The sequence below is a fragment of the Mytilus californianus genome, unplaced genomic scaffold (assembly GCF_021869535.1).
Source record: "Mytilus californianus isolate M0D057914Y unplaced genomic scaffold, xbMytCali1.0.p SCAF_15, whole genome shotgun sequence".
Taxonomy (NCBI): Eukaryota; Metazoa; Mollusca; class Bivalvia; order Mytilida; family Mytilidae; genus Mytilus; species Mytilus californianus.
Window position 1 is genome coordinate 9,339,039 of NW_026262637.1, and position 25,999 is coordinate 9,365,037.

General features: G+C 33.1%; 1 protein-coding gene across 4 annotated transcripts; it reads left to right on the forward strand.

Moving 5' to 3' along the window:
- Window positions 1-481: 481 nt before the first annotated feature.
- On the forward strand, window positions 482-25,999 carry LOC127725352 (potassium channel subfamily K member 2-like). Of its 4 annotated transcripts, XM_052232279.1 has the most exons (7): window positions 7,681-10,859; window positions 15,429-15,595; window positions 17,966-18,133; window positions 20,331-20,669; window positions 21,145-21,290; window positions 22,891-22,941; window positions 25,220-25,999. In XM_052232279.1, exons 2-7 carry the CDS (start codon window positions 15,454-15,456, stop codon window positions 25,256-25,258), a joined length of 885 nt encoding a protein of 294 aa, XP_052088239.1. In that variant the 5' UTR covers window positions 7,681-10,859; window positions 15,429-15,453; the 3' UTR covers window positions 25,259-25,999. The 4 variants fall into 4 exon arrangements, with proteins under 4 accessions (XP_052088242.1, XP_052088240.1, XP_052088241.1 ...); XM_052232282.1 differs by lacking the exons at window positions 7,681-10,859; window positions 15,429-15,595; window positions 17,966-18,133; window positions 20,331-20,669 and adding exons at window positions 482-644; window positions 1,743-1,910; window positions 4,033-4,371; XM_052232280.1 differs by lacking the exons at window positions 7,681-10,859; window positions 15,429-15,595; window positions 17,966-18,133 and adding exons at window positions 482-644; window positions 1,743-1,910.

A 25,999-nucleotide genomic window follows, 5' to 3' on the forward strand; every position in this document is an offset into this window, starting at 1 on the left:
AGTACACAAAACACAACATAGAAAATCTCAGGTGCTCCGGAAGGATAAGCAGATCCTGCTCCACATTAGTTACATTATTTGAATAATATTTGAAGTAAAACTATACAACTCTGACTTTATCCTTTTTCTAACACATAATAACATATGATAAGGAACATGAGAATGTTTTCCCATGCGACCCCAAATGATTTTCGTACATCATTGCTATTATATACTTATCAGGTTTTTTTTGGACTGTAACCGGTGAGCATGATTCTCACTAGAAAATCACATCGTCTCCTCTGGGACTCGAGCCCGGGACCTCTGTGTTACAAATCAGAGACCTAACCGACTGAGCTTAAGTTAGTACTTCCCTACCTCAACCGCATACGGCTGGCTAAGATTGTACGTATATACGTTTCAAAGGAAGCAATCCCGTCATAGGATATTGATCACATGTAAACATAATCAAACTACAGGTTTGTTCTCTACTTGTAGATCAATCCAACCACAACTTGGAAAGATGGAAGGAAAAACCTTGTTAATCCTGATACTTGTTTTGTTTGTGTATTCACTGATTGGTGGAGCTATAATGATGGCACTAGAACAGTCCAATGAGGAGACTGCTACAACAGATATAACAACTACATTGTCAACATTTTTAAGTAAGACAAATAGAGCCGCGAGTAAATAAAACATTATGTATAGAATAGATAATGGACACGGGGAATGTATCAAAGAGACACCAACCCGACCAAAGAGCAGTCATATGCCACCAATGGATCTTCAACGCAGCGAGAAAATTCCGCAACCGGAGGCGGGCTTCAGCTTGCCCAAAAACAATAATGTATACGTGTTTAGCAAATGGACGCCACACTAAACTCCGAAACAAACAAATGAAAAAAAAAAAACAAACAACAACAACAAAAAAATAATCATAAAACTAACAAAGGCATAAGGTTCATAAGGGTCATAAGACTTGGGACAGGTGCGGCGGGGTTAAACATGCTTTGTGAGATCTCAACCCTCCCCCTATACCTCTAGCTAGCCGATGTGGAATATTTGTTTAAACCTAGGGAGTTGTACAAATGAATGGCCAGTCGTATTCTTGTTAGTGCTTGTCACCTGATTATATTTTGCACACAATGAATTTATAAAAAAAAATAATTTAGACGACATTTTACTTCTTATTTAATACATTCATATTTGACATTGGCATCTATATCACAAATATGCAAGTTAAAACATATTCCCCATTTCCATTCTCAATTTTATAAGTTAAAACAATTGATAATATAGGGTTATTTCAATAATATAAAGGGAACATATTTTTTTATTAGTAGTGCAATAACCCTTTTATAATGAAATATTCAAATACAATACCGTTACCATGACAATGTGATTTTAAAAAATAATCATAGATATTTCGTAAAAAAGTTTCAATTTTATTTGTTTCGACAGCGATTGTGCCATGTTTTATTGTCGTTTGTTTAAGGCAAAATAAGCATAAAAATACTTTAAGCGTACAGTAGAGGCTCAAAAGAACTCGACACGTTCGTCTAGATTTTCACAGAAAGTAAACCAGAGCAATATCAGATGCGTGTAACCGAAGCGAAGCGTAAACACAGGATCTGTATATAAATCAGACTGTATGCTGATCAAATGCATATTTCATATTATCTGCAAGGCAGATAAACAACAGTCTTCGTTTCAGGAATAAACTTTCAACATACTTAAAACATTATTCTTGTTTTTTTTCACAGCTGACCACTCGTCTTGCATGACGAGCAGTGAATTATCAGCCTTTTTAACGGAAGTCAGAGATGCCTATGATAGTGGTGTACTGTCAGTAAACGGAAGTACTACTGCTGCCACCCAGTGGGATTTCGGGAATTCAATTTTCTTTGTTCTAACAGCGATAACTACAATTGGTAAGTGGTATCATAGCTCTACCCGTGTTGTTATCAAATAACTAGAAATAAATATGCATTTTATGTATTACAGATAATTCTATTTCCTTGTTTTAAAGACGTTATTCTTACATTTATAGTGTAATCAGCAGGCGGAAACCTGGACAAAATAAGAGGTTTGTATAAGGGAATTGGTTTTGTGTATTGTAAGAAAGCACAAATATTTGTACTATCATCCTATCAGACAGAAATTTCACACGTGTTGAAAATTGACAAGTTGTCGCCCATTTCTACTGAAGAGACATACAATTTTGAAAACAGTATTAAAGGGGAATTAGCTACTAGATATAAAAAAATAAATAATAATTCGCTTTTAGCAGCCAATTTGTATTAAATTTTGTCAAATTAAGCTAAGAAGCATCGCTCATGAATTAATTCTACCTCATTAAATTCGTATTCAAGTGACCTTTAATTTAACCCCTTGGCTGGAGATGGATTACGCATGTATTCAGCTATCAAAAGGAAAAGAATGTCAACATTGAAAGTGAAACAAGGATGAACCATTTGGTTGACTGATTCGATCCGCAAAAAATCATTCTTATACAGGTAAAAACGATGATAAACATACTTTTTAACCTACAATACGAAATCAAACAGATATAGAAAAACCCAATTGCACGTGTTCGCTATCTATTTCTATTTATGTTTATATCGGGTTATATGACCGTCGGCAGTCTTAAGCTTCGGATGTCATCTCGATGGTTAATTAGATGACGCCTAGACAAAAAATACACACGAAATATTGATACATAGTATCGAGTCCATGCATTGTTAATTGTTTATTTAAGACTTTTTGTAATTTGGATGTACGTTTTACTATGTTATAAATCAAATATGAGAAATGAGGTGGAATATGTATTTGACAGCTAATGCTCCTTTGATAGTTTACTTGTTAATTTGAACAAAAAGTCTGAAGATAAACTCGTGTAAGAGGACCATCTGTTCACAATTATAAAATGCTTATATATATATATATATATATATATATATAAATGGAAAATAAAATTCGTCAGAAAAAATTCATTATCCGATCATACAGTTAAAGTCATATGAAGTAGAATGATAGATTGATTGTCGTAGTGTTCTGGCTACAAAAATAGTGTCTTTCCTATCGCACGTCTGCATATACCTTTATTTAGGGAGTTAAGAAGGGTTTATAGACTATATCATTTAATAATCTTGTCAAACGAAGCCTGAATACTTTCATTTCACAGAGTCAACTAAAAGGGTATTTTTTCAAAACTTCTTGATTAGTAAGTAATGAATTTTACTTTATTCAGGGAGGTCCAATATTACAAGCCATGCAGTGTAACTGTAAACCAAACAAGAAGTACACGAGCTGTCGTGCAAAGCATATCCAACTCGTAATTCAAAGTATAAAAAACCATCAGAAGTAGGTGTTTGACAGATCCAAAAAGCGTGCACACGTTATTAGCACTGTCAAGCTACTGACCAAGTATTAAGGTACTCTGTTTAGTAGTTCTTGAGAAATTTGTGACGAAAGTATTAGATTAATTCAACATATTGAAAAGTTCAAAGTATCGGCATAAAGAATGTATAGATGTCTCACATTACAACTCATCACTGTCAAGCGCTGACCAAGTATTAGTATTACCTGAAAAAAGTAGGACGAAAGTATTCATCGGACGCCAGGAACGGACGATCGAACGGACAGACGGACAAGGTTATTGCAGTTATATCCCTCAGTCATATAGTGGGTATAATTTTTACAAATGAGTTTTGTGCTACATCTGTCATCATGTTTTATTATGGAAACAATGGCACAATTAATATAAAAAAGATGTGGTATGATTCCCAATGAGACAGCTATCCACCAGAGACCAAAATTCAAGGATGCCAAAAACTAATATACAAATATGGAGGCGTGGTATGATTGCAAATGACACAAATATCCACCAGGAGTCACATGGCCTGGATACATGTAAGGGACTAAAGGTCACCGTCCGGCCGTCAACACTGAGCAAAATTCATACCGTAAAGTCAGCTATAAAAGGTGCCGAAATGAACAAATGTAAAATAATAAAATGTTATTTTTTTTTCACTTTTAACTTTCGTTTTTAAGGATATGGAAATCAAACACCTGCAACAAAAGGTGGACAAGCTTTCATTGTAACTTTTGCATTGATCGGAATTCCAGTTACAGGATTAATGATTGCAGGCATTGCAGAAAAAATAAAGAAATTCAATAGTTATTTAAGGAATAAGACAATACCATGCTTGGAGAAATATACCAAAACGGAAAAAGTATTAAAATATTTGTTGATACATTTGACAATAATTTGTCTACTGATATTGATACCGTCGGCTATATTTCACACATTAGAGGGCTGGACATACGGAGAAGCCATTTATTATAGTTTGATAACATTCACAACAATTGGATTTGGAGATTTTGTTGTTGGTAAATATAAATTTTATATTCATTACTTTTGTGATCTTTCTACTTGTTTACAATTTTCAACATGGCGTAAAAAAAAAAACAGAAACAGAAAAAAATAGAATATAAGTGTTAGTTTGATAAACCAAAAGTAAGAAGTCTGGGTTAACATTGAGAGGTTTATTTCACATTAAGAATATCTATATAAATAAACTCATCATAGATACCAAATTGAAATTGTGTACGCCAGACGCGCATTTCGTCTAAAATGACTCATCAGTAACGCTCGAATCAAAAAAGTTAAAAAGGCCAAACAAAGTACGAAGTTGAAGCGTATTGAGGGCCCCAAATTCCTTAAAGTTTTGCCGAATACAGCTTAGGTAATCTATTTCTTGGGTAGAAAATCCTAAGTTTTTCGAAAAATTCAAAGTTTTGTAAAAGTTTATTGTAACAGTTAAAAAATCTTAAAATAAATGTTTGATATGCGTATTCACAAAGACATATGGATAGCTAATAAACTTAATCACTATAAAAAATATTTGTTTAATTTTTGGTCCTGTATTGTTTCCTTTTGGAACGTTGCGTTGAGTTGTTTTGATATTTTGTCGGTTTTTAGTATCCGGTAAATAGATAGGTTTATTATATTTCCAACAAACTTGTGCATTTATAGCCAAACATTTTTGGATTGGTGTCTCATTGACAGTTATTGTCCGATTAAAAAGAAAATTAAACAAAAAATCAATCAATTTCTAAGTTATTGATAGTTTATTGACATTTATCTTCTTGTTTTCATGTAGACTTTAAATGTACTGAATAGACATACTTAAGCTTTTCGTAAGGCGACTACTTACTTTTCCAGCTACTGAAAATGATGGTGGTACAAGAATTGTTTACAAACTTTTAGCTATTATATGGATATTTATCGGTCTTGCATGCCTTGTGGCACTTATCGGAGAATGTACAGACACAATCAAGGCTTTCACTGAGAAAAAGGAAAAGGAAAAGGTATAAACATATCAGCAGTATTTTATATTATAGCTATACGACAAATTGATGACTGAGCAACAAGAACCCCACTTAAACTAATGGTGAACTCATATGCTCTGGAAGGGTAGAATATCCTGCTCCACTAGTGGCAGTCGTAATGTTGCTCATGATAAGTTGAATTCGGTGATAAGTCTCATTTGGTGATAAATTTGCAAGTTGTTTAATGGTGTTTCATACAGAAATGCTGACACTGTCTTTTTAAAAAAAAATCCTAACGTAATTTTGGTAGAGGAACACCATCATCTAGTAGTGTTTGATACATTTAAGGTGATATACAAAACTGTAAATTTTAAATTTTTTTAACTTGTAAAATTTTGAACAATATATAGATATATCAAGTAAATGATTATCTTTTAAAAAAAATATGATCGTTTAGGGGGTGATTGCATCCTGCTGTATTATCTCTGTAATACAATCTCATTTACGTTTACGTTGGTAGTGGACCATACCAATGATCAGCAGATATATTGATCCAGAATCCTACTTAAGGGTTAATATTTAACGCCTTTAAATAAACCATTCAATGTTCATCTTCTGAGAAGTAAATTGGTCTTCAAAACCAGCTGGTGTGGATTGTAAGCATGTAAACAATTATATTTTAACTGGTACTGAATATGAGAAATATTCTATATCATAGATGTACTAATTAACAAAAGGGAAAGAAGGTAGAAGTTCTTTGCATTGTGAATTGTGTACAGTAGTTCAAGTGCCATGAATATAACTGAATTATTAAAAAGGATAAACATAAGACTATTCTCCTGCTATACATCACTTTGTTAAATCCGTTGTGTAATTCAAAACGCGAGTCCAGGTTGTTATCATATGTTCCGGAAGGTCCAATTAACTTACGGCGATTCTATACTAACATGACTAAAGAGCATAAACATTATGCTTAAATATGATTAAAACGATTGACATCCTTTTTATGCTCATTATGCGTGTTGTATTTTTATTTCCCCTTTGTTTAAATGTTCATGCATATTATTTGTGAACACGATACATATTGTACAATTATCTGTTAAAACGGACATATGTGTTATTTAAGGTGAAAGATGGAAGTAACATCGGCGATACAGATAAAGATGCTAATATAAAGGTATATAATCTCTAGGCATACATTTACTTTCCATTTAAAATCTACCATAATAAAAAAGATACCTTAGTCAAAGAGGTCTAAACATTAACATATTTGGGATCCAAATATTTCCATTGTTAGACAGAATATTTAATTCAACTACATCACTGGATTGTTAAGTCGAGACAAGAGCTTCACTATTAGCATCCAACACAAGATGTGTCAACTTGCCTGCATACGGAGTATATATCTCCCAATTGATACGATATTCCCGGGCTTGTATTTCCTATCATGATTTCCTTGATAGAGGATTGCTGCTCACAAGGAAGCTATTGAACCAAGAGTTCCAAATGGTGAAGTTGAAATCATCCCTTCGTAAATTTTACGGACGCCATCACGAGTTGGTTGACCGTTATGGAATAACCGTTTCACAGATGATATCGGATATGTTCCTTATGTCGTAACTACAATACCCTTCCCTTTTCACGAATGTGACCTACAGAGTTAGACTACCGGATTTGTAATAACATAAGCAACACGACGGGTGCCACATGTGGAACAGGATCTGCTTACCTTTCCGGAGCACCTGAGATCACCCCAAGTTTTTGGTGGGGTTCGTGTTGCTTAGTCTTTAGTTTTCTATGTTGTGTCATTTGTACTATTATATGTCTGTTTGTCTTTTTATTTTTGGCCATGGCGTTGTCAGTTTGTTTTCGATCTATGAGTTTGACTGTCCCTCTGGTATCTTTTGTCCCTCTTTGGCAATATAAAAATTGATACCATGCATTCAATGTTGACATTGCCGCGATTTTGTTGTTATAAGGCGGCGCAAAGCAAACACCAATCAACCAATCAATTAATCAATGGTGAGTAGTACATGTTAAATAACAATAATAATAAATACACAAAATAAAACAAACTCCTAAACTAACTAGTTGTATATATAAATATTGTTCTAATTTCATATTTTGGATTAGATTTTGGACTAGAACTATAGATACAACTCTATCATACACACTTGACTATTCTGGGGTTTCGGTAAATGTTCTACGCTGTTAATTTCCCATAAATACGTGTGCACTGAAACGTTATTTTCTTTATTAAGATCGATTCCAATCCGTCAATTTTTATCTTTTCAGACTGACGTTGCAAATGGGGATCTTACAAAAGTGGCGTAGATTTTCATATGCAAAATGCGAATCCTGAGGCTTATGCGGACTAGACATGAAAATCTTGACAACGTATAAAATGGATCAAACCTTCCTTTAGAATATAAATGAGACTTTCGGTTGGTCTCTAAAAGCATATTGATGTAGATAATCTTCAAACAAATATGAATCTTTGGAAACCTTGTCACGTATACTTTGTCTAAATATTCATTAATAATAATATTAATTAGAGGCAACAGTAGTTTACCTATGTTCTCATAAAGACATTTAGAAGTTATATATCAAAGTAAAAGCTAAGAACTGAAGAAACCGCATGAACTCCAAAAGGAGTGAGACAGGGAGTGTCGACGGTAGACGCGTCTCTTGCTATGCATGCATCACCAAGCTATTCGAATCCACACTTAGAAAAATGTCACAATCGTTGAAAATATACTTTAGATCTATAAAGAGGTTAAACTCCTAACTATCCTACTGTCTGTCGATACATTTATTTTTGGCATTGCACTAGTCATGTCTTCTTTGACTGTCCATGACGTTAAAATACTAAATCCCTGGGATGTGTTTTAGTTGATTTTAGTCTCTGATGCATGATTTTTTGTTATTAATTGTTTTGGCTTTTAACTAGCTGTCAGTAACTGCGAGTACTCTCAAATCGTACTTTCTTGTTTATTTGACCTGTTGATACTAATTGTATTGCTTTTTTGTTATTTAATGTTATTCAGGGTTATATCTGGTCTATATAGCAGCTTTGATAAGTGTTTGGTATATCTATAAATTTTCACTTCGTACTATGAACATAAAAATTATTTATTTTGTAATAATATTTCCTTTCTCTATTGGTACTGTACACGTATACCTAACAACAAAATTTTTTCATTTACCTGTGTTTAAAGTTATTGCAAATGGATGGTATTTTTGTTCGAGCATATTGTTTTTCTTTAATTGTTTAACATTTCTTACCGATATAACATGTTACTTTTATTATTCTTCCCTTAGTTTATTTATTTTGTATTCAAAAATATTTATTTTGTAAAAATATTTCCTTTCTCTATTGGTACTGTACAGGTATACCTAACAACAAATTTTTTTTCATTTACCTGTGTTTAAAGTTATTGCAAATGGATGGTATTTTTGTTCGAGCATATTGTTTTTCTTTAATTGTTTAACATTTATTACCGATATAACATGTTACTTTTATTATTCTTCCCTTAGTTTATTTATTTTGTATTTACATTGTGGTATAGGTCAAATTTATTTGTTCAGTGTATGTTCAATGGTGTTAATATGTCCTTTGATTGAGTTAAGCTATTTCAGTTGATATTTTATAGTGTGTCTTTCTATGTTGTGATGTTACACTATTGTTTCAGAAAAAGGGTGAAGGTTTGGTACCATTAAAACGTTTAAACCCGCTGCATTTGTTTGCACCTGTCCTAAGTCAGGAATCTGATGTTCAGTAGTTGTCGTTTGTTGATGTGGTTCATAAGTGTTTCTCGTTTCTCGTTTTTTATATAGATTAGACCGTTGGTTTTCCCGTTTGAATGGTTTTACACTAGTAATTTTTTGGGGCCCTTTATAGCTTACTGTTCGGTGTGAGCCAAGGCTCCGTGAAGAAGACCGTACTGTGACCTATAATGGTTTTCTTTTATAAATTTTGACTTGGATGGAGATTTGTCTCATTGGCACTCATACCACATCTTCTTATATCTATTTAGTCAATGCATCTCGAAAATGTGAAAATTGTATTTAATTATGTATGTTCGTATGAGGTCGCTTTTTGTTTGAAAAAGTTCACTTCACCGCGAAAAGAGATTTCGAGGAGAGCATGTATAGTGATATTAACTGGCTGTTTCTGAATTGGCCCTGTTATATATTCGAGGTTAGCTGTATTGGCCTCCAGACTTGATGAGTCGATGGCCAATGCAGCTTATCGAACTCCTATAAAAGGGCCAATACAGAAACAGTCAGATCATAACACGTTTATGAAAAGATTTTTATTCTTAGATTAAACTAAAACACTTGCCGTGAAGCAGTTACATGGAATTCAAATTTGTCTTTTCGTAGTCACGATGCATTTTTTGTCAATATTGATGAAATTTCATATTTCGTGTCCAAGTACTTAATCTATGCGAATTCAATTTATTTTATCTGGCAAATAAAGAGAAGCTGGAAAGAATAACTCAGACATTTTAACCATTTTCTTACTCTTTGTCGTCTGCGTTCTGATGATTGGTCGACAGAAATGAAACAGTGATAATAATCGAAAGTTTTAATCGGAAAGGCTGTGGAATATATCCGTTTCAAATCGTTACAAAACACAGAACATGATTTAAATATTTTTAAGTTATTTTATTTTTTCAAAATATGATAAAAATGTATCTTATGTGTACAAATACGTCCAAAGATAAGTGAGAACAATTTTCTTTTAAATTAAAGATTCGATCAACTTTTATTTAAGTCTCATCTGTTACGCTCGATTCAAAAGAAATTAAGGCCAAATAAAGTACTTAGCTGAACAGCATTCAGGACCGAAAATTCTGAGAGGTTGTGCCAAATACAGCTAAGTTATTAACACTCCACACGTCTATGTCCACACTTATTGATAAAACAATAATAGTTTTATACAAATATGCATATCTAAAACATCATTTAAATAGAATTGTCGGCAAGGGGGACAAGCAATTAGTTACTTCATATTCATTAAAGAACACTAAAGGATTTTTTAAAAAATATGATTTTTATTATCTCGGTTTTAATTTTCTCCAATGCCGCGACAGCTATCTCATTCTCAAAAACAAACGGACTCATAAAAAGGCCTTTCCATTTTTTGATCTGAAAACTTCCTTGACTAATTGTAGTACATATATATATTTTTATACTTGTGAAATTAGTCACATAATAATATGATTGGACATAACACCAAAGAGCATATCTTTACCACTCAATGGACGAACTAACAAACAAAAGAATAAAATTCATCAACCTCTGTTCAACTAATTAGTGTATTCAATCTTTATGACTTTTTGGAAATAAATGTTAACTATGATTTCATCTATTTATACGTTGTTGTGAAATGATCGGATTTCCAATTTATGTTCAAATACGGGAAGAAGACTTAAGTTCATTTTTTGTATCTGAAGGATGTTATAACGTTATCACACGATATACAAACACTATAAGGTACATTTTCAACTATACACAAAGTCAAGAACCGTATTATCAAGGTAAATCATGCATACATTTTAGTTCTCTCTCTATTTATAAACAGTTCTGAATAGCTTTCTAGAAGTACAGGGAGACAAAATATATATGTCGTAAACGAACTCTGACAATTAATTTCTGTTTTTTTTCTCATTTAATTCAGTAGTTGTATATTAAATATTAAAGATTACATATGTATTAACAAGGTAAAAATTAGTTGAAAAGGCGAATGTAATGATCGCGACAGCAACCGGACAAGAGTTATGCAATATAATTAAAATATCTATAGTGTATTAGTTTGGTCAAGCGTCTATCGTTTGTACTTCAGTGAATTGTACTGATAGTGGTAGTGACGCTGTATATATGTTGGAGAATGACATACGTTTTGACTGCAAGAGACCTCATGAGATTTATTTTTGGATAGATAACGAAAATGTCATCAAAACTTTTCAGATAACGTATAACAATAAGATACGTATCCAGCTACTACATATAAGTTTTTATTTCAACTCAAAATTTATTCCCCGAGGGTATCACCAGCCCAGTAGTCAGCACTTCTGTGTTGACATGAATTATCATTGATATGGTCATAATTATAAATTAACTGTTTACAAAACTTTGAATTTTTGAAATACTAAGGCTTTTCTACCTCAGCAATAGTATTTGGCAAAACTTTTAGGAATTTTTGGTCCACAATGCTCTTCAACTTCGTACTTTATTTGTCCTTTTTAAATTTTTTTGATTCGAGCGTCACTGATGAGTCTTTTGTAGACGAAACGCGTGTCTGGCGCAAATACAAAATTTCAATCCTGGTATCTATGATGAGTTTATTTGCAAAACATGAATTAATCATATCAATGATTTTTTTCTGTAACTGTTTATTTTGGCTACACATAAATGAACGGGAACTATTTCACGATCAACAATATAATGTCTTAAAAGTATTAAAACAAACTTAAAAATTCTCATAGATAATATTATACTGAAGGCCTTTTTTAATGAATCTTAAAATATTCTTAAAAAAACCCCGAAAAACATTTGTGGGATGCATTTTCAACTGTTGTTTTTCTTAATTTGTTACCTATGAGTAATTTATCTAAAACAGATCGTAGAATAAGCAATAATTTTATATTAAAAAATATCAAATAATAAGTACATACAAAATGCATACATTTAGGGGCAGCAATACATAATAATGATAACAATCAAAATGCATAACCTTGAACATGTTGAAAAAAGTCATTGAAAATACAGGAAGTTAAATTTAGTATTGCTTTAAGTTTGAAACATAATTATCTTCAATGAAATACGGAAAAGTAAAGAACATTTAGACGGAGTGCACACAGTCTAAAAATAGAAACAGGAAGATATAATCATGATTCTGAGTATTAAATATGTAATCTTTGACAAATGCAAATGTAGAAGATGAAGATAACTTTTTATTGGAGTTTCCTTGTTAATAATGTGAGAAATGGAGAAATGAAGCAGACTTAACTGTATCTCTTGTACCCCTTACTTCAAGTTCGATGGGGTAGATGCGTTCAACATGGTCACCAATGGTCACCAAACTATGAATTATTTAGTGAGAGAACATCATCGATATAACGGAACGTAAAGTTAAAGGATAATGCTAGCTTCTTTTCATTCTTTCTATGAAGTTCATGTATGAAGTCAGTCTCATATGAATAAAAGGAACAAGGCGGAAGAAAAGAAGCACAGTTAGTTTCCATGGAAATGCTTATTGTTTGCTAAAAACCACGTCCTCCAAACATAACAAATTTCTGAGTAACAAATATGTTGTCATTCAAGTAATCCAGCATCTTGATTATGTCAGTTTCAGAATTTTTTTGTTTTAATCAGAGTAATTTTTTACAAAGTGCGATTTAACCCTCCCTGAGACAAGATACTTGTATCTACCATTTTTATGAAACAAAGCAGGACCAATTCTTTCAACTTACCTTTTAGTTTGGAATGGAGAATACTTGTGTAAACGTAGGAAAGTCAGATGGCCTAGTTTGGTATCAGTTTAAGAGTTATATAGAATGATTTTTAAAGTAGAGAGGAATTTCCGAGTGAACTGATTTATGATGAAGGATAAGTTGATGACATCCATACCTTTGTTAGCAAAGGAAAGTTTTAGAAAGGATCTTTTCTCCTTTTCATCTTTTCAATCTGAACCGGTCTGAAAAGTCTGTGACAGGCAATATCCGAGATGATAGTTGTTTTTTTATTTATTTGAATGGGGAAAAGGGGAAAGGGGGGACGCTATAGTGACGGTTCTTGTATAAATGACAGAGAATCATTAATAGAGGCATCATGTGGTGTATAGTCCACCACATAGTCCTATTAAGTGTAGGTCTATGCAAATTCTAATAATGAAAATCGTAGCAAATAAACTTTTGTATATATGTATTTCATTGTGTTCCATGTGTGCTCTATAATATTGCTCTTAGGATATTACATAATGAAATAACAGTGAACATAAATTCTGTCAATTTTTGCATATTAAGCTTCTATCAAGAAGACGTTTCTGAGGCACACGTAGTGTATCTATCAGAAGCGGATAAAGGGGAAAGGGGGGGGGGGTGCTAGCAGTTCCAGAATAGCAGGTGCATCACTATATATGTGTTCAATCTATATTTGAAGTTTTAAGGATCTGACCATGGGCTGAACATGTACATTGATAACAAATGATAGGTACCAAGGTAACAACGCCCGTCTACCCGATTTCACCATGCTGTAAACCGGTTTCGCACTTGATGCAACCCGGCCTATACAATGTTCAAATTTGAAATTATACAATTTGGTCACCTGAATATAAATCAAGTTTATAAGTAACGAAAACATTTTTTTCTGAATTGGATTTTATAACTTATTCGTTTAAAATAAAGAAAGGTACTTTGATGTCTAATCATGGGAAAATCCATCCCCGTCTACAACACTAAAAAAAAGGAGATGTGTTATGATTGCCAATGAGACAACTCTCCAATAGAGACCAAATGAAGTGGATGTAAGCAATTATTTGCAATCGTACGTAATGTGAGAAAAACTCACATGTAGTCGGCTATTATAAAATGACCCAACATGAACAATGTGAAACAATACGGACTGCATGAGATGAAGTGATATTAAGAGGCAAGTCATTTATGAACAATAAAAACAAAAGGGCCTAATATTGAGCTTTCAGGCACTCCAGATTAAAAACAATTGAAACGTTATTATGCGAATAAATGTTCTCTCAACATCAATTTATAGGTTTATGTTTTAATAAGTGTTATTAAATGACTTAAAATGACTCTACCGCCATCAGCGTAAACATGGTAAACTGTCAGTTCAAAGCCTGGATAAATGAGGAGGTTTTTTTTGAATTGGCGAAATCGTTTACTTTACTTTTTGGCGCAAATGATACTAGGTATTTTGAAAACTACTGACACAAACGTAGCATTGGCGCAATTGAGTTGTGGCGCGAAAGGTCGCCTTTCGCCCCGTTCCATCTTCGACAGGACTAAACAAACACAATTTCAAAAATTGCTATCCATCCATCATGCTTTATAAAAATACTTCCTGCAAAATGAATAAGCTCTGCCTGGGAATAATTTCAAATTTAAAAATCCTTAAAAATTTTCAACACCCGAAAAGGAGTAAGTTTTATAAATAAATCAATTTATAGATGTATAATCCATCTGACAATTTGATAATTGATCCCAATAAATTCCAAATATTTAATGAGACATGACTTTATACTTGTATATCGCCAGTTTGTTTAACTTTAACCTAAATACATGACATTGTACTTAAGTCTGAATAACCAAAGTTAATTATTTCAACAAATAAAACGAAACACAAACAGTATGAAGGAGTGTATGGATCTGTTTGTTAATTTATATCTATGTTATCTATAATTTCTAGTTCACGTAATATAAGTATGCATTTAGCCCATCTTACATTTCTTACATTGATATATAAATAAGAAGATGTGGTATGATTGCCAGCGACCCCTTATGATTTTCGTTCATCATGACTAGTGTACAAATATCCGGGTTTTTTTTTGACATTGATCACACTTCAACATAATCAAACTATATAAAAATAAGAAGATGTGGTATGATTGCCAATGAGACAACTATCCACCAAAGTTCAAATGAAGTTGATGTAAGCAATTATAGGCAACCGTACGGCCTTCAACAATGAGAAAAACCCATTCCGTATAGTCGGCTATAAAAGCCCTGACATAAAAACCATGAAACAATTCAATTGAGAAAGCTAACGGCCTAATTTATAACAAAACAATTTACGAAAAACAAATATGGCAGACAACCACTGCACTACAGGCTCCTGACTTGGGACAGGCACATAAAGAATGGGGCGGGGTTAAACATGTTTGTGAGCGCTCAACCCTCCCCTAACCCGGGACAGTGGTGTAACAACACAACATAAAAACAAGCTACAAAAATCCCTCATCCATGACAACAACAAAAACACTAAGTACAGATCTGAGAGTACTCGTATTTACTGACAGCTAGTTCAAAGCCAATAAAAACTAATACAAAAAATCATGTATCTATGACTATTGTTTTGTTCTTTACTGGTAGACTTATCTAACAACAACTTAGAAGAATGGAAGTTAAAACGTTGTTAATCCTGATGCTTGTTTTGTTTGTGTATTCTCTGATTGGTGGAGCTATAATGATGGCACTTGAACAAACCAATGAAGAGACAGTTACAACAGATATAACAACTACATTGTCAACATTTATAAGTAAGATGAATAGATTCATGAGTAAAGGATACATAATGTATATATTTGTTTTAACCTTAGGAGTTCTTGAATATATCGTCCCGATCATGCATGAAAAATTGGCCACTGGAACTTTAAGCAGCCAACAATCAATCAATATAAAAATATATGCAAATGAAATGGCTAGTCTTATTCTGATAAGTGCTTGTTAACTTATCATATTTGTACACAAAAGAATTTATGAAACAAATGATTTTGACGACATTTTATTTATCATTCAATGCATTTATATTTGACATTGATACCATTAATACCAACAATATGCAAGTTAAACAATCGATAAAAGAGGGACGAAAGATACCAGAGGGACAGTCAAACTCATAGATCGATAACAAACTGACAACGTCATGGCCAAAAATAAAAAGACAAACAGACAAATAATAGTACAGATGACACAACATAGAAAACTAAAGACTAAGCAACACGAACCCCACCAAAAACTGGGGGTGATCTCAGGTGTTCCGGAAAGGTAAGCAGATCCTGCTCCACATGTGGCACCCGTCGTGTTGCTTATGTTATTACAAATCCGGTAAATAGTCTAATTCGGTAAGTCACATTCGTGAAAAGGGAAGGGTATTGTAGTTACGACATAAGGAACATATCCGATATCATCTGTGAAACGGTTATTCCATAACGGTCAACAAACTCGTGATGGCGTCCGTTTAGGGTTATTACACTAATATTAAAGTCATATCAAATGAGTTTCTTGTAATTTTAAATTTATCAAAATTATTGTAACAATGCATGCATACATACTAAACTAAGTCCTGTATGTACGTTTTTTGTTATATTCATTACGAATATATCAACAAATGATATTTCATTCAGTGATTGTTGATCTCAAGCTAATAAACTTTCGAGTTTGTTGCCGAATTATACCGGATCGTGACACTGCTAAACAATCAAAACAGAGCTTGTGGAGCACGTTACAAATAAGTGAATTGATAGAGCTAGTCATGATATTTATTTATATAATTTCCATGCGTTCCCATTTGTTAATTGAAACTTTCCTTAACAGATGTTAAAGGGGCATTATTTGTCAAATTCATGTTCACTGATTTGACTCAAATTCTCATATTTGATTTATAACATACTAAAACGTAAATCCCAATTACAAAAAGTCTAAATTAAACAATTATCAATGCATGGACATGATAATTTGTATCAACATTTCGTGTGTATTTTTGTCGTCATGTAATTAACCATCGAGATGACCTCCGAAGACTGCCGACGGTCATACAACCCGATATAAACATAAATATAAATATAAACAAATAGCGACCACGTGCAATTAGATTTTTCTAGGTCTCTTTGATTTCATATTGTATGTTAAAAAGTACGTTTATCATAGTTTTAACCTGTATAAGTATGATTTTCTTGTGGAACGAACCAGTTAACCAAATGGTTCATCCTTGTTTCAATTTCAATGTTGACATTCTTTTCCTTTTAATAGCTGAATACATGCGTAACCATGAATACGGATTCAATGAGGTCGAATTATTCACTTGCAAGTGAATAATTCATCAGCGATGTTTCTTAGCTTATTTTGACAAAATTGAACAAAATTGGCTGCTGAAAGCGAATTATTATTTCACTATATCACTTTCATTAATGATTGAAAAAAAATAAATCATATTTAAATTTTTTGTATATCTCATAACTAATGCCCCTTTAAATGATTTGTTGTATTACAAATATATAAGCTTTTTCTTTAAGAATCAGTTATTACTATTTACCTTACAGTGCACGTTTGTTTATATTTGTTGATCACGGGTTTACCCTCGCTCTTGCGCTGTGCGGTGGCAGAAGTTCTAAGGAGAGGTCTCGTAGTTAAAGTCACTGCATACAGGGAAATATCGGCGAATTAGTATACGGGTAGACAATAATTCAATAGCAGTACATTTATGAAATTTTTGATAATATAAAGGATTTTTTTTACAAGAAAGTTCACGTATACTTGTTTTATAGTAAAACTTAGCTATTCAAGTATATAAAACATATTCAACTTTTTGGTAAAATTTGAAATTCATATGACTATAAGGGATAATATTCTTTACTAGTAGTGCAGAAACCCTTATATATTGAAATATTTTTCAATTTTATTTGTACCAAATGAGATTGCAGATATAGTTCCGCCATGTTTCATTGAATTTGTTTTGCAAATATTTTAAACGTGCAATTAAGATCCACAAAATTTGAAACGTTCGTCTATATCTAATTAGAATGCAAAACAGAACATTGCCACATGTTTGTAAGGGAGCAAATCTCTACATTTAATTTTTCCGGGAATTAGCTTTTTACATAATTAATACCGTATTGTTGTATTCACAGCTGATCACGCATCTTGCATGACGAGCAATGAACTAATAGCTTTTTTAACAGAAGTCCGAAATGCCTATGATAGTGGTGTTAAGTCAATTAACGGAACCACTAATGCTGCCACCCAGTGGGATTTCGGGAATTCAATTTTCTTTGTTGTAACAGCGATAACTACAATTGGTATGTAGCTCTAATCGTACGCACGTATTTTTATCAAATAGTTAGAAATAAATATATGTCCCACAGATAAAAAAAATTGAAAGTCCATCTAGTAAAGATGGTGTAATCATCGGATGGAATCCTGGACAAAATAATAGGATTGTACATAACGGAATTTGTATTGTGTGTTGCACATAAGCTCAAATATTTGTTCATTATCTTATCAGCCAGAAAATTCACACTCGTTTCAATAATCAATGTGCCGCCTATTCCTGTTGACGAGACATTCAGTTTTTGATAACAGTGCATATATCTAATTGGTTTTTTTTAAAAGTCTGACGATAAAATGGGTAATCTGTTCACAATTAAAAAATACCGACCTAGAAATGGAAAATGTGTTTCATAAAAAATATTTCGTTTTCCAATCATACAGTTGAAAGTAGAATAATTGCTTGATTGATTGTAATTTGCATAATGTCTTTATCATAAAAAAGGGTGATTTGTATCGTATGTCTGCATATATCATCATTTAGGAAGTTTTAAAGGGTTATTATAAAGTTAGTATAACTTAATAATCTCGTAAAATGCAGCTGGAATACTTTCGTTTCACAGAGTTAACAAAACTTGGGATATCCTTAAAAATCAGGATGGTCCAATGTTTGAAGTCATGCCGTGTAATTGTAGACCAAACAGGAAGTTCAACGCGTTGTCTAGCAAAACATACCCCCACTTGTAATTTAGAGGGTAACAAAGCAGGAAGTAGGTGTTTGATAGATCAGAAAAGCGTGCACACGTTACGTTACAGTTCAAAAACTTTCAAGCTACTAGCCAAGTATGCAGTAATTCTGTTTAATAATACTGGAGAAATGAGTGACGAAAATACTAGAATTAAGTTCATTCAACAAATTGAAAAACCGAAAGTATCAGCATACAGGATGTAGGCGTCTGAGAGATCCGAAAAGTGTTCTCATGTTACAACTTATCACTGTCAAACGCTGACCAAGTATGAAGTCATCCTGTGTAGAATTATTTGAAAAAGAAAACGAACATATTGGTTGGACGCCCGCGGAACGGACGATCGAACAGACAGACATACAAGGGGATTGCATTTATATCCCTCGTTCCTATATATAGTTTTCACAAATGATATATTTAGTGCTATTTTCTGTAATCATGTTTTTTAATGGAAATAATGGAACAAAAATGTATTTATCATGACAGGAAATAAACACATTTATTCTAAAACCAGTTGTTGGCATGATACGGGTTATGTTCTTCTCATATATTTTATGATGGTATGATACTAAACCCATAACTTGAGGGATTGTTCTTGATTTTCTTATGATGAAAACATAATCTTTCAATCAGTTTAATTGAGGTCTGGAGCTGGCATGTCAGTAATTGCTAGTAGTCCTTTGTTAATTTATGTATCATTGTCATTTAGCTTAGTTTCTTCTGTTACCTATTCTGACATCGGACTCGGACTTCTTTTAAACTGAGTTTTACTGTGCGTATTGCTGTGTGTTTTTTTTAATTCTTCATTGGCTAGAGGTATAGGAGGAGGGTTGAGATCTCACAAAACATGTTTAACCCCGCCGCATTTTTGCGCCTGTCACAAGTTAAGAGCCTCTGACCTTTGTTAGTCTTGTGTGTTTTTTTTAATTTTAGTTCTATTATATGTTTCGGAGTTAAGTGTGACGTCCATTTTTACTGAACTAGTACATATTTTTGTTTAGGGGCCAGCTTAAACTCGCCTCCAGGTGCGGGATTTTCTCGCTTTGCTGAAGACCCATTGGTAGCCTTGGGCTGTTTTTCTGGTCTTTGGTTGTTGTCTCTTAGACACATTCCCCATTTCCATTCTCAATTCTATTGCTTTGGGCAAAATGAATAAAAACAATCGGAGATGTGGTATGATTCCCAAAGAAAAAACAATCCACCAGACACCAAAAAAGAAGAGGATTCGGACAGCTAATATACAAATAAGGAGACGTGATATTATTGCCAATGAGACATCTACCAACCAGGGGCAAAATGGCGTGGATGTAAGCAACTGTAGTTCACTGTAGGATCTTCAAAAATGAACAAAAAACATACCGTAAAGTCAGCTTAAAAATGTCCTGGCATGACAAATATGTTAAAAATGCAATGTTAAATTTGTTTTTTTGTTTAAATGAAATAAGTGCAATTCTTGTCGAATTTACATGTCATTTATTTTTAGGATATGGAAATCAAACACCTGCAACAAAAGGTGGACAAGCTTTCATTGTAATTTATGCATTGATCGGAATTCCAGTTACAGGGTTGATGCTTGCAGGCCTTGCAGAAAAAATAAAGAAACTCAATAGTTATTTTACGAATAAGACAATACCATACTTGGAGAAATATACCAAAACGGAAAAAGGGTTAAAATATTTTTCGATATATTTCACAATATGTTGTCTGCTAATATTGATACCGTCGGCTATAATTTCCGCAATAGAGGGCTGGGCATACGGAGAAGCCATTTATTATAGTGTGATAACCTTCACAACGATTGGATTTGGAGATTTTGTTGTAGGTAAATATACATTTTGTATTCGTTACTTTTTAAACTTTCGACTTGTTTACGGGTTTCAACATTGTGTAATTGTAAAACAGAAAACATATGGATTATAGATGTTAGTTTGCCAAAAAATATGAAGTATGGGTCAAACAATGAGAAGTATATTTCAAATCAAAGAATATCTTAAAATATTAGTTAATTATGCGTATTCACAAAGATATAATTATTTACATTTTGGTCAATCATTGTTTCTTTTGGACCGTTGCGTTGATTGTTGTTTTGATATTTTATGGGTTTTTAGTCTCCGGTAAAAACATAGGTTTATATTTCCAACAAACTTGTGTTGCTTTAGAGTCTCATTGACAGATGGTGTCTGATTACGCCATTCCCCAGGTCCTCTCCCCAAATGAATCAATCTAAAATGTATTAAAGAGACGAGACGTATACGCATTTCGGAAGATGACTACTTACAATGATTATTCTTTTCTAGGGACTGAAACTAAAGGTGGTACAAAAATTGTTTACAAACTTGTAGTTATTATTTGGATATTTACCGGTCTTGCATGGCTTGGAGCACTTATCGGAGAATGTACAGAAACAGCTAAGGCTTTCACTGAGAAAAAGGAAAAGAAACAGGTATAGTTACAGATCAGCAGTTATTATCACTATACGAGAAATTAAAGAATTAGCAACACGAACCCCAACAAAAAAAAACTAAAAAAACAGTCGCCATGGTGCTCATGATAAGTACACATTCGGTGATAAGTCTCATTTGGGGATAAATTTGCGGGTTGTTTAATTGATTCATACTGAAATGTAGGTAGACGATTTATGCATTGTAATAATAAATATAACTCAGTTATTTAAAAGGTTACATCTCATACTATGCACGTCTTTGTTCAATCCTTTTTGTAATTCAAAATGCGTGTCCGGATATACCATATCTTCTGGAAGGTCCATTTACTTAATGCTATTATATACTAAGGAGCATAAACATGAATTTCAATATGAAAAGGTTGACATCGTATTTCTGCTATTTACGCGTTTGGTAATTTAATTTCACCTTTGCTTAAAATGCTTTATATACTTCAATGGCTAAGTTTTACTATAAAACAAGTGTACGCGAACTTTCTAGTAAAAGAAAAACCTTTATTTTATCAAAATCTTCATAAATGTACTGCTATTGAATTATTGTCTTCCCGTTCACTAGATCGCCGATATATTCCCATATGCATTGACCTTAACAACGAGACCTTTCGTTAGAACTTAGGCCACCGTACAGCGCAAGTGCGAGGGGAAAACCGTGATGAAAAAATTTAAACAAACGTGCACTGGAAGATAAATAGTAATTACTAATTCTTAAAGAACAAATTTAATAAACAAATCATTTAACAACGAAAATATGGAAAAATATCATGGCTCTATCAATTCACTTTTTGCCATGGCTTCACGTGTGTTGATTGTTTATCAATGTCACGATCAGTAAACTTCGGCGACAAACGCGAAAGTTAATAATTTTCCTATCATGATTTCCTTGATAGAGGATTGCTGCTCACAAGGAAGCTATTAAACCAAGAGTTCCAAATGGTGAAGTTGAAATCATCCCTTCGTAAATTTTACGGACGCCATCACGAGTTGGTTGACCGTTATGGAATAACCGTTTCACAGATGATATCGGACATGTTCCTTATGTCGTAACTACAATACCCTTCCCTTTTCACGAATGTGACTTACCCAATTAGACTATTTACCGGTTTTGTAATAACATAAGCAACACGACGGGTGCCACATGTGGATCAGGATCTGCTTACCCTTCCGGAGCACCTGAGATCACCCCCAGTTTTTGGTGGGGTTCGTGTTGCTTAGTCTTTAGTTTTCTATGTTGTGTCATCTGTACTATTATTTGTCTGTTTGTCTTTTTATTTTTGGCCATGGCGTTGTCAGTTTCTTTTCGATCTATGAGTTTGACTGTCCCTCTGGTATCTTTCGTCCTTCTTCTTTAATAAGCTTGCGAACAACAATCACTGATTGAAATTATAAATGTCGATAATACATTATAGATTCGTTATAAATACAAACAAGCATGTAGGACTTAGTTTAGTATGTACGAATGCATTAGTTAAATAATTTCGATAACATTAAAACTACAAGAAACTCGTTTCATATGACTTTAAATGTTAATGTACACAACAAATATTTTACAATTTTCTGTTTTAAATGACACGTTTTCTTTTAGGTGAAAAATGGAAGTGACATCGATGATACATATGAAGATGTTAACACAAAGGTATAGAACCTCTAGGCAAAAATTAAATTTACTTTCCATAATGAACCAACGATGAAAAAAGATACTTCAGTCAAAGCTGAACATTAACATATTTAGGATCAAAGCCTTTTCCCGTTTTAGACAGTGTTTTAAACAGAACTACATCACTGGATTGTCAAGTCGGGGCAAGCGCTTTATCTATCACAAGATGTATAAACCTATCACAAGATGTATAAACCTGGCAATAAAAACATAAATACAATGCATTCGATGATGACATTGCCGCGATATAGCCATTTTGTGCTGAGGCGGCGTAAAGCAAACACCAATCAACCAAGCAATGGTAACAAGGAAATATCTAGATTAAACAAAGATGAGTAGTCAATTTAGTCAACAGCGTAAATAACAAAAAATAATAAAAAAAACAAAATAAAACAAACTGTGGAGTCGGGTGTACGTGGCTTATGCGATTTACTGTCCACTATTTTGGGGAATTCCTATGATTCGTTTTATGTTTAATTATTTAATATTTAAAAGGAAACCTATTTACAGACAAATATAACTGTACAAAAATAATTAATTTTCATCAGAAATAAATTTTGTATTATTTAGAAGTTGCACATGGCATATTGGTAGCAATCCTTTTGACCCTGGGTCACTGGTATTTTTAAGGAACGACAATTTGATATTCGGATGGAGAAAATTAATATTCTGCAACACAAAATGGAAACAAATGTGTACAAAAGAGGAAAAAAACATGCATAGCAATAGAAAAAATAAATGATCAGTCAGGAAATATTCCCCCTTATAATATCAAATGGTGATCTCCTTAGTGTAATATGAAGGAATATTTGTGCGTCTGATGTCATATATATTTGGGTTTTTACAAATAAATAGATAATAAAATTCATCCCAGATTAGTACTTCACGGATGACAGACCATTCATTCGATGCCCTTCCTGTCCAGCGCACACTTTCAATCCGAAATTTTAACCTTTTTTTAATCATTGAAAAAATGTATAAAGACTATCATTTTTAATGAAATCATTCCGGCCAAAATTCATTTCCAAAAAGTGAAAAACGTTAAATGATCAAACAGGTCCCTACCGGACATATTATTTTGTTTCGTAGCCGACCAGTTACAGCTTTTTCTCCTGAATTCGATGCGTTTAGCATTACCGATTCAAATAACATAAACAAATTAAGATGTTTTACTATTGCACAGTCCGACAGACCTCACCAAGTATTGCGCTTTACCTGTCGAGAGGAGGAAATTAAGTGTACTGTCAGGGAATTAAAAAAAAATATGTCAAAAATCATCGCAGAAAAGCAGACACTTGATTATACATTAGTTGACAACAGAATTACACAGTGGGAAACTAAATTTGAAAAATGCAGCTACTCAGATCATTGTTAATAGTAAGAAATTATCATAAATTGCCAAACTTCAACACCTTAAAGATTTATTAATTGTTGATTGCTAAAAGTTCAGGGGCAAATATTTCATGCATTTTTGGGATGAAAAAAAAAATGATAATAGAATAATCAATACTAAAGATAGCTTCTTGAATTAAGGACAAAAGGGATAAATGGTAGAACTTTGGACTGCATCTTTAAAAGAGGGCATTTAGGATAGAGACAAAAATTATGCCATGTATCAGGCCAACTGCCATCCGCCAATTGACTTGTAGCAAGGATTCTTTGACGTGTATATATCCTGGCACTTTCCCTTCGCGGAGCATCGAATATTTAATGTTCCCATTCCGCACAAACGTGTCTGTGTATTTAAACATCCTGCAGATCCAAACAGGCACCCGTTTTAGCAAGAAAGTTACTGCTTGATGTTAGATGTCCTTGAATGACCATATTTCTATACCCAGTCAACTCTTGGGATCACCAATGAATACATTACTTTCTGATACAGTTTATTTGTAACGAAAGTGTTTATAGTTTTAAAGGCTTGATACTACTGTTAGTAGAATCAGTCCCTGAATATAAATCCTAACGGTGTTGGATGAGTCATTCCCCGAAGGTAACATCCAGAAAATTGCAAGTGCTTTGGTAATGATATGAATGAAATTGCACATTTCAATTTTGTTCCAATTTCAATTTTTGGATATAGTAATTGAACTAGAACTATTGCGACAACGTTATCCTACACAATTGATAATTAAGGGTTTTTTGTAAAGATTCTACGTTGTTAATTGTCCATCAATACGTGTTGTGTGCACCAAATCTGTATGTTTTTATTTCTTAAGATTGATTCCACTCCGTCAATATTTATATTTTATATTTTCAGACTGACGTTGCGACTGGTGATCTTGCAAAAGTGGCGTAGATCTTCATATGCAAACTGTGATTCATGAGGCTAATTCTGTCTAGGCATGTAAATCTTGACAATCTATAACATGGATCAAACCTTCTTTTAAAATGTAAAGGAGACTTTCGGTTGGTCTTAAAATACACAAAGATATATATACTTTTTCAACGAATGTGAATCTTGCAAAACTTTTTCAGGGATACTTTGTCTGAAGAAACATTAATTATGTTTGAATTCGAGGCAACAGTTGATTACATATATTTCCGAAAAGATATAAAGAAGTTTTTATCAAGGAGAAAGCTAGGAACTGAAGGAATCACACGAAGTCCAAAAGAAGGGAGATTGGGAGCTTTGACGGGTTGAGAGTCTGCTGATATACACGCATCACCCACTGTGCAAATTCAAACATAGAAATTCTTTACAATCAATGACAATATACATTTAGGCAATGCATCTTGAAATCATGGAAGTTGTATTCAATGATGTGTATGCATATGTGGTCGTTGAATCGACAAGGGAAACCTCTTTTACGCCTCTGCATGATGTCAGTTCAGAAATATATATATACCAACAGATGTACATAATATAATAGTTTTATTAATGTAGAATTTTGTCTCGTTTTGTACACGTTAATGACAGCAACCAAGAAACACATTCATATTCAGAACAGATAAACGGAAATACCGCATGGACTCCAAGTCCACCAAATAGTTACTGTCATGTGTGTATGTTGCATGAACATTGATCACCGAAAAACAA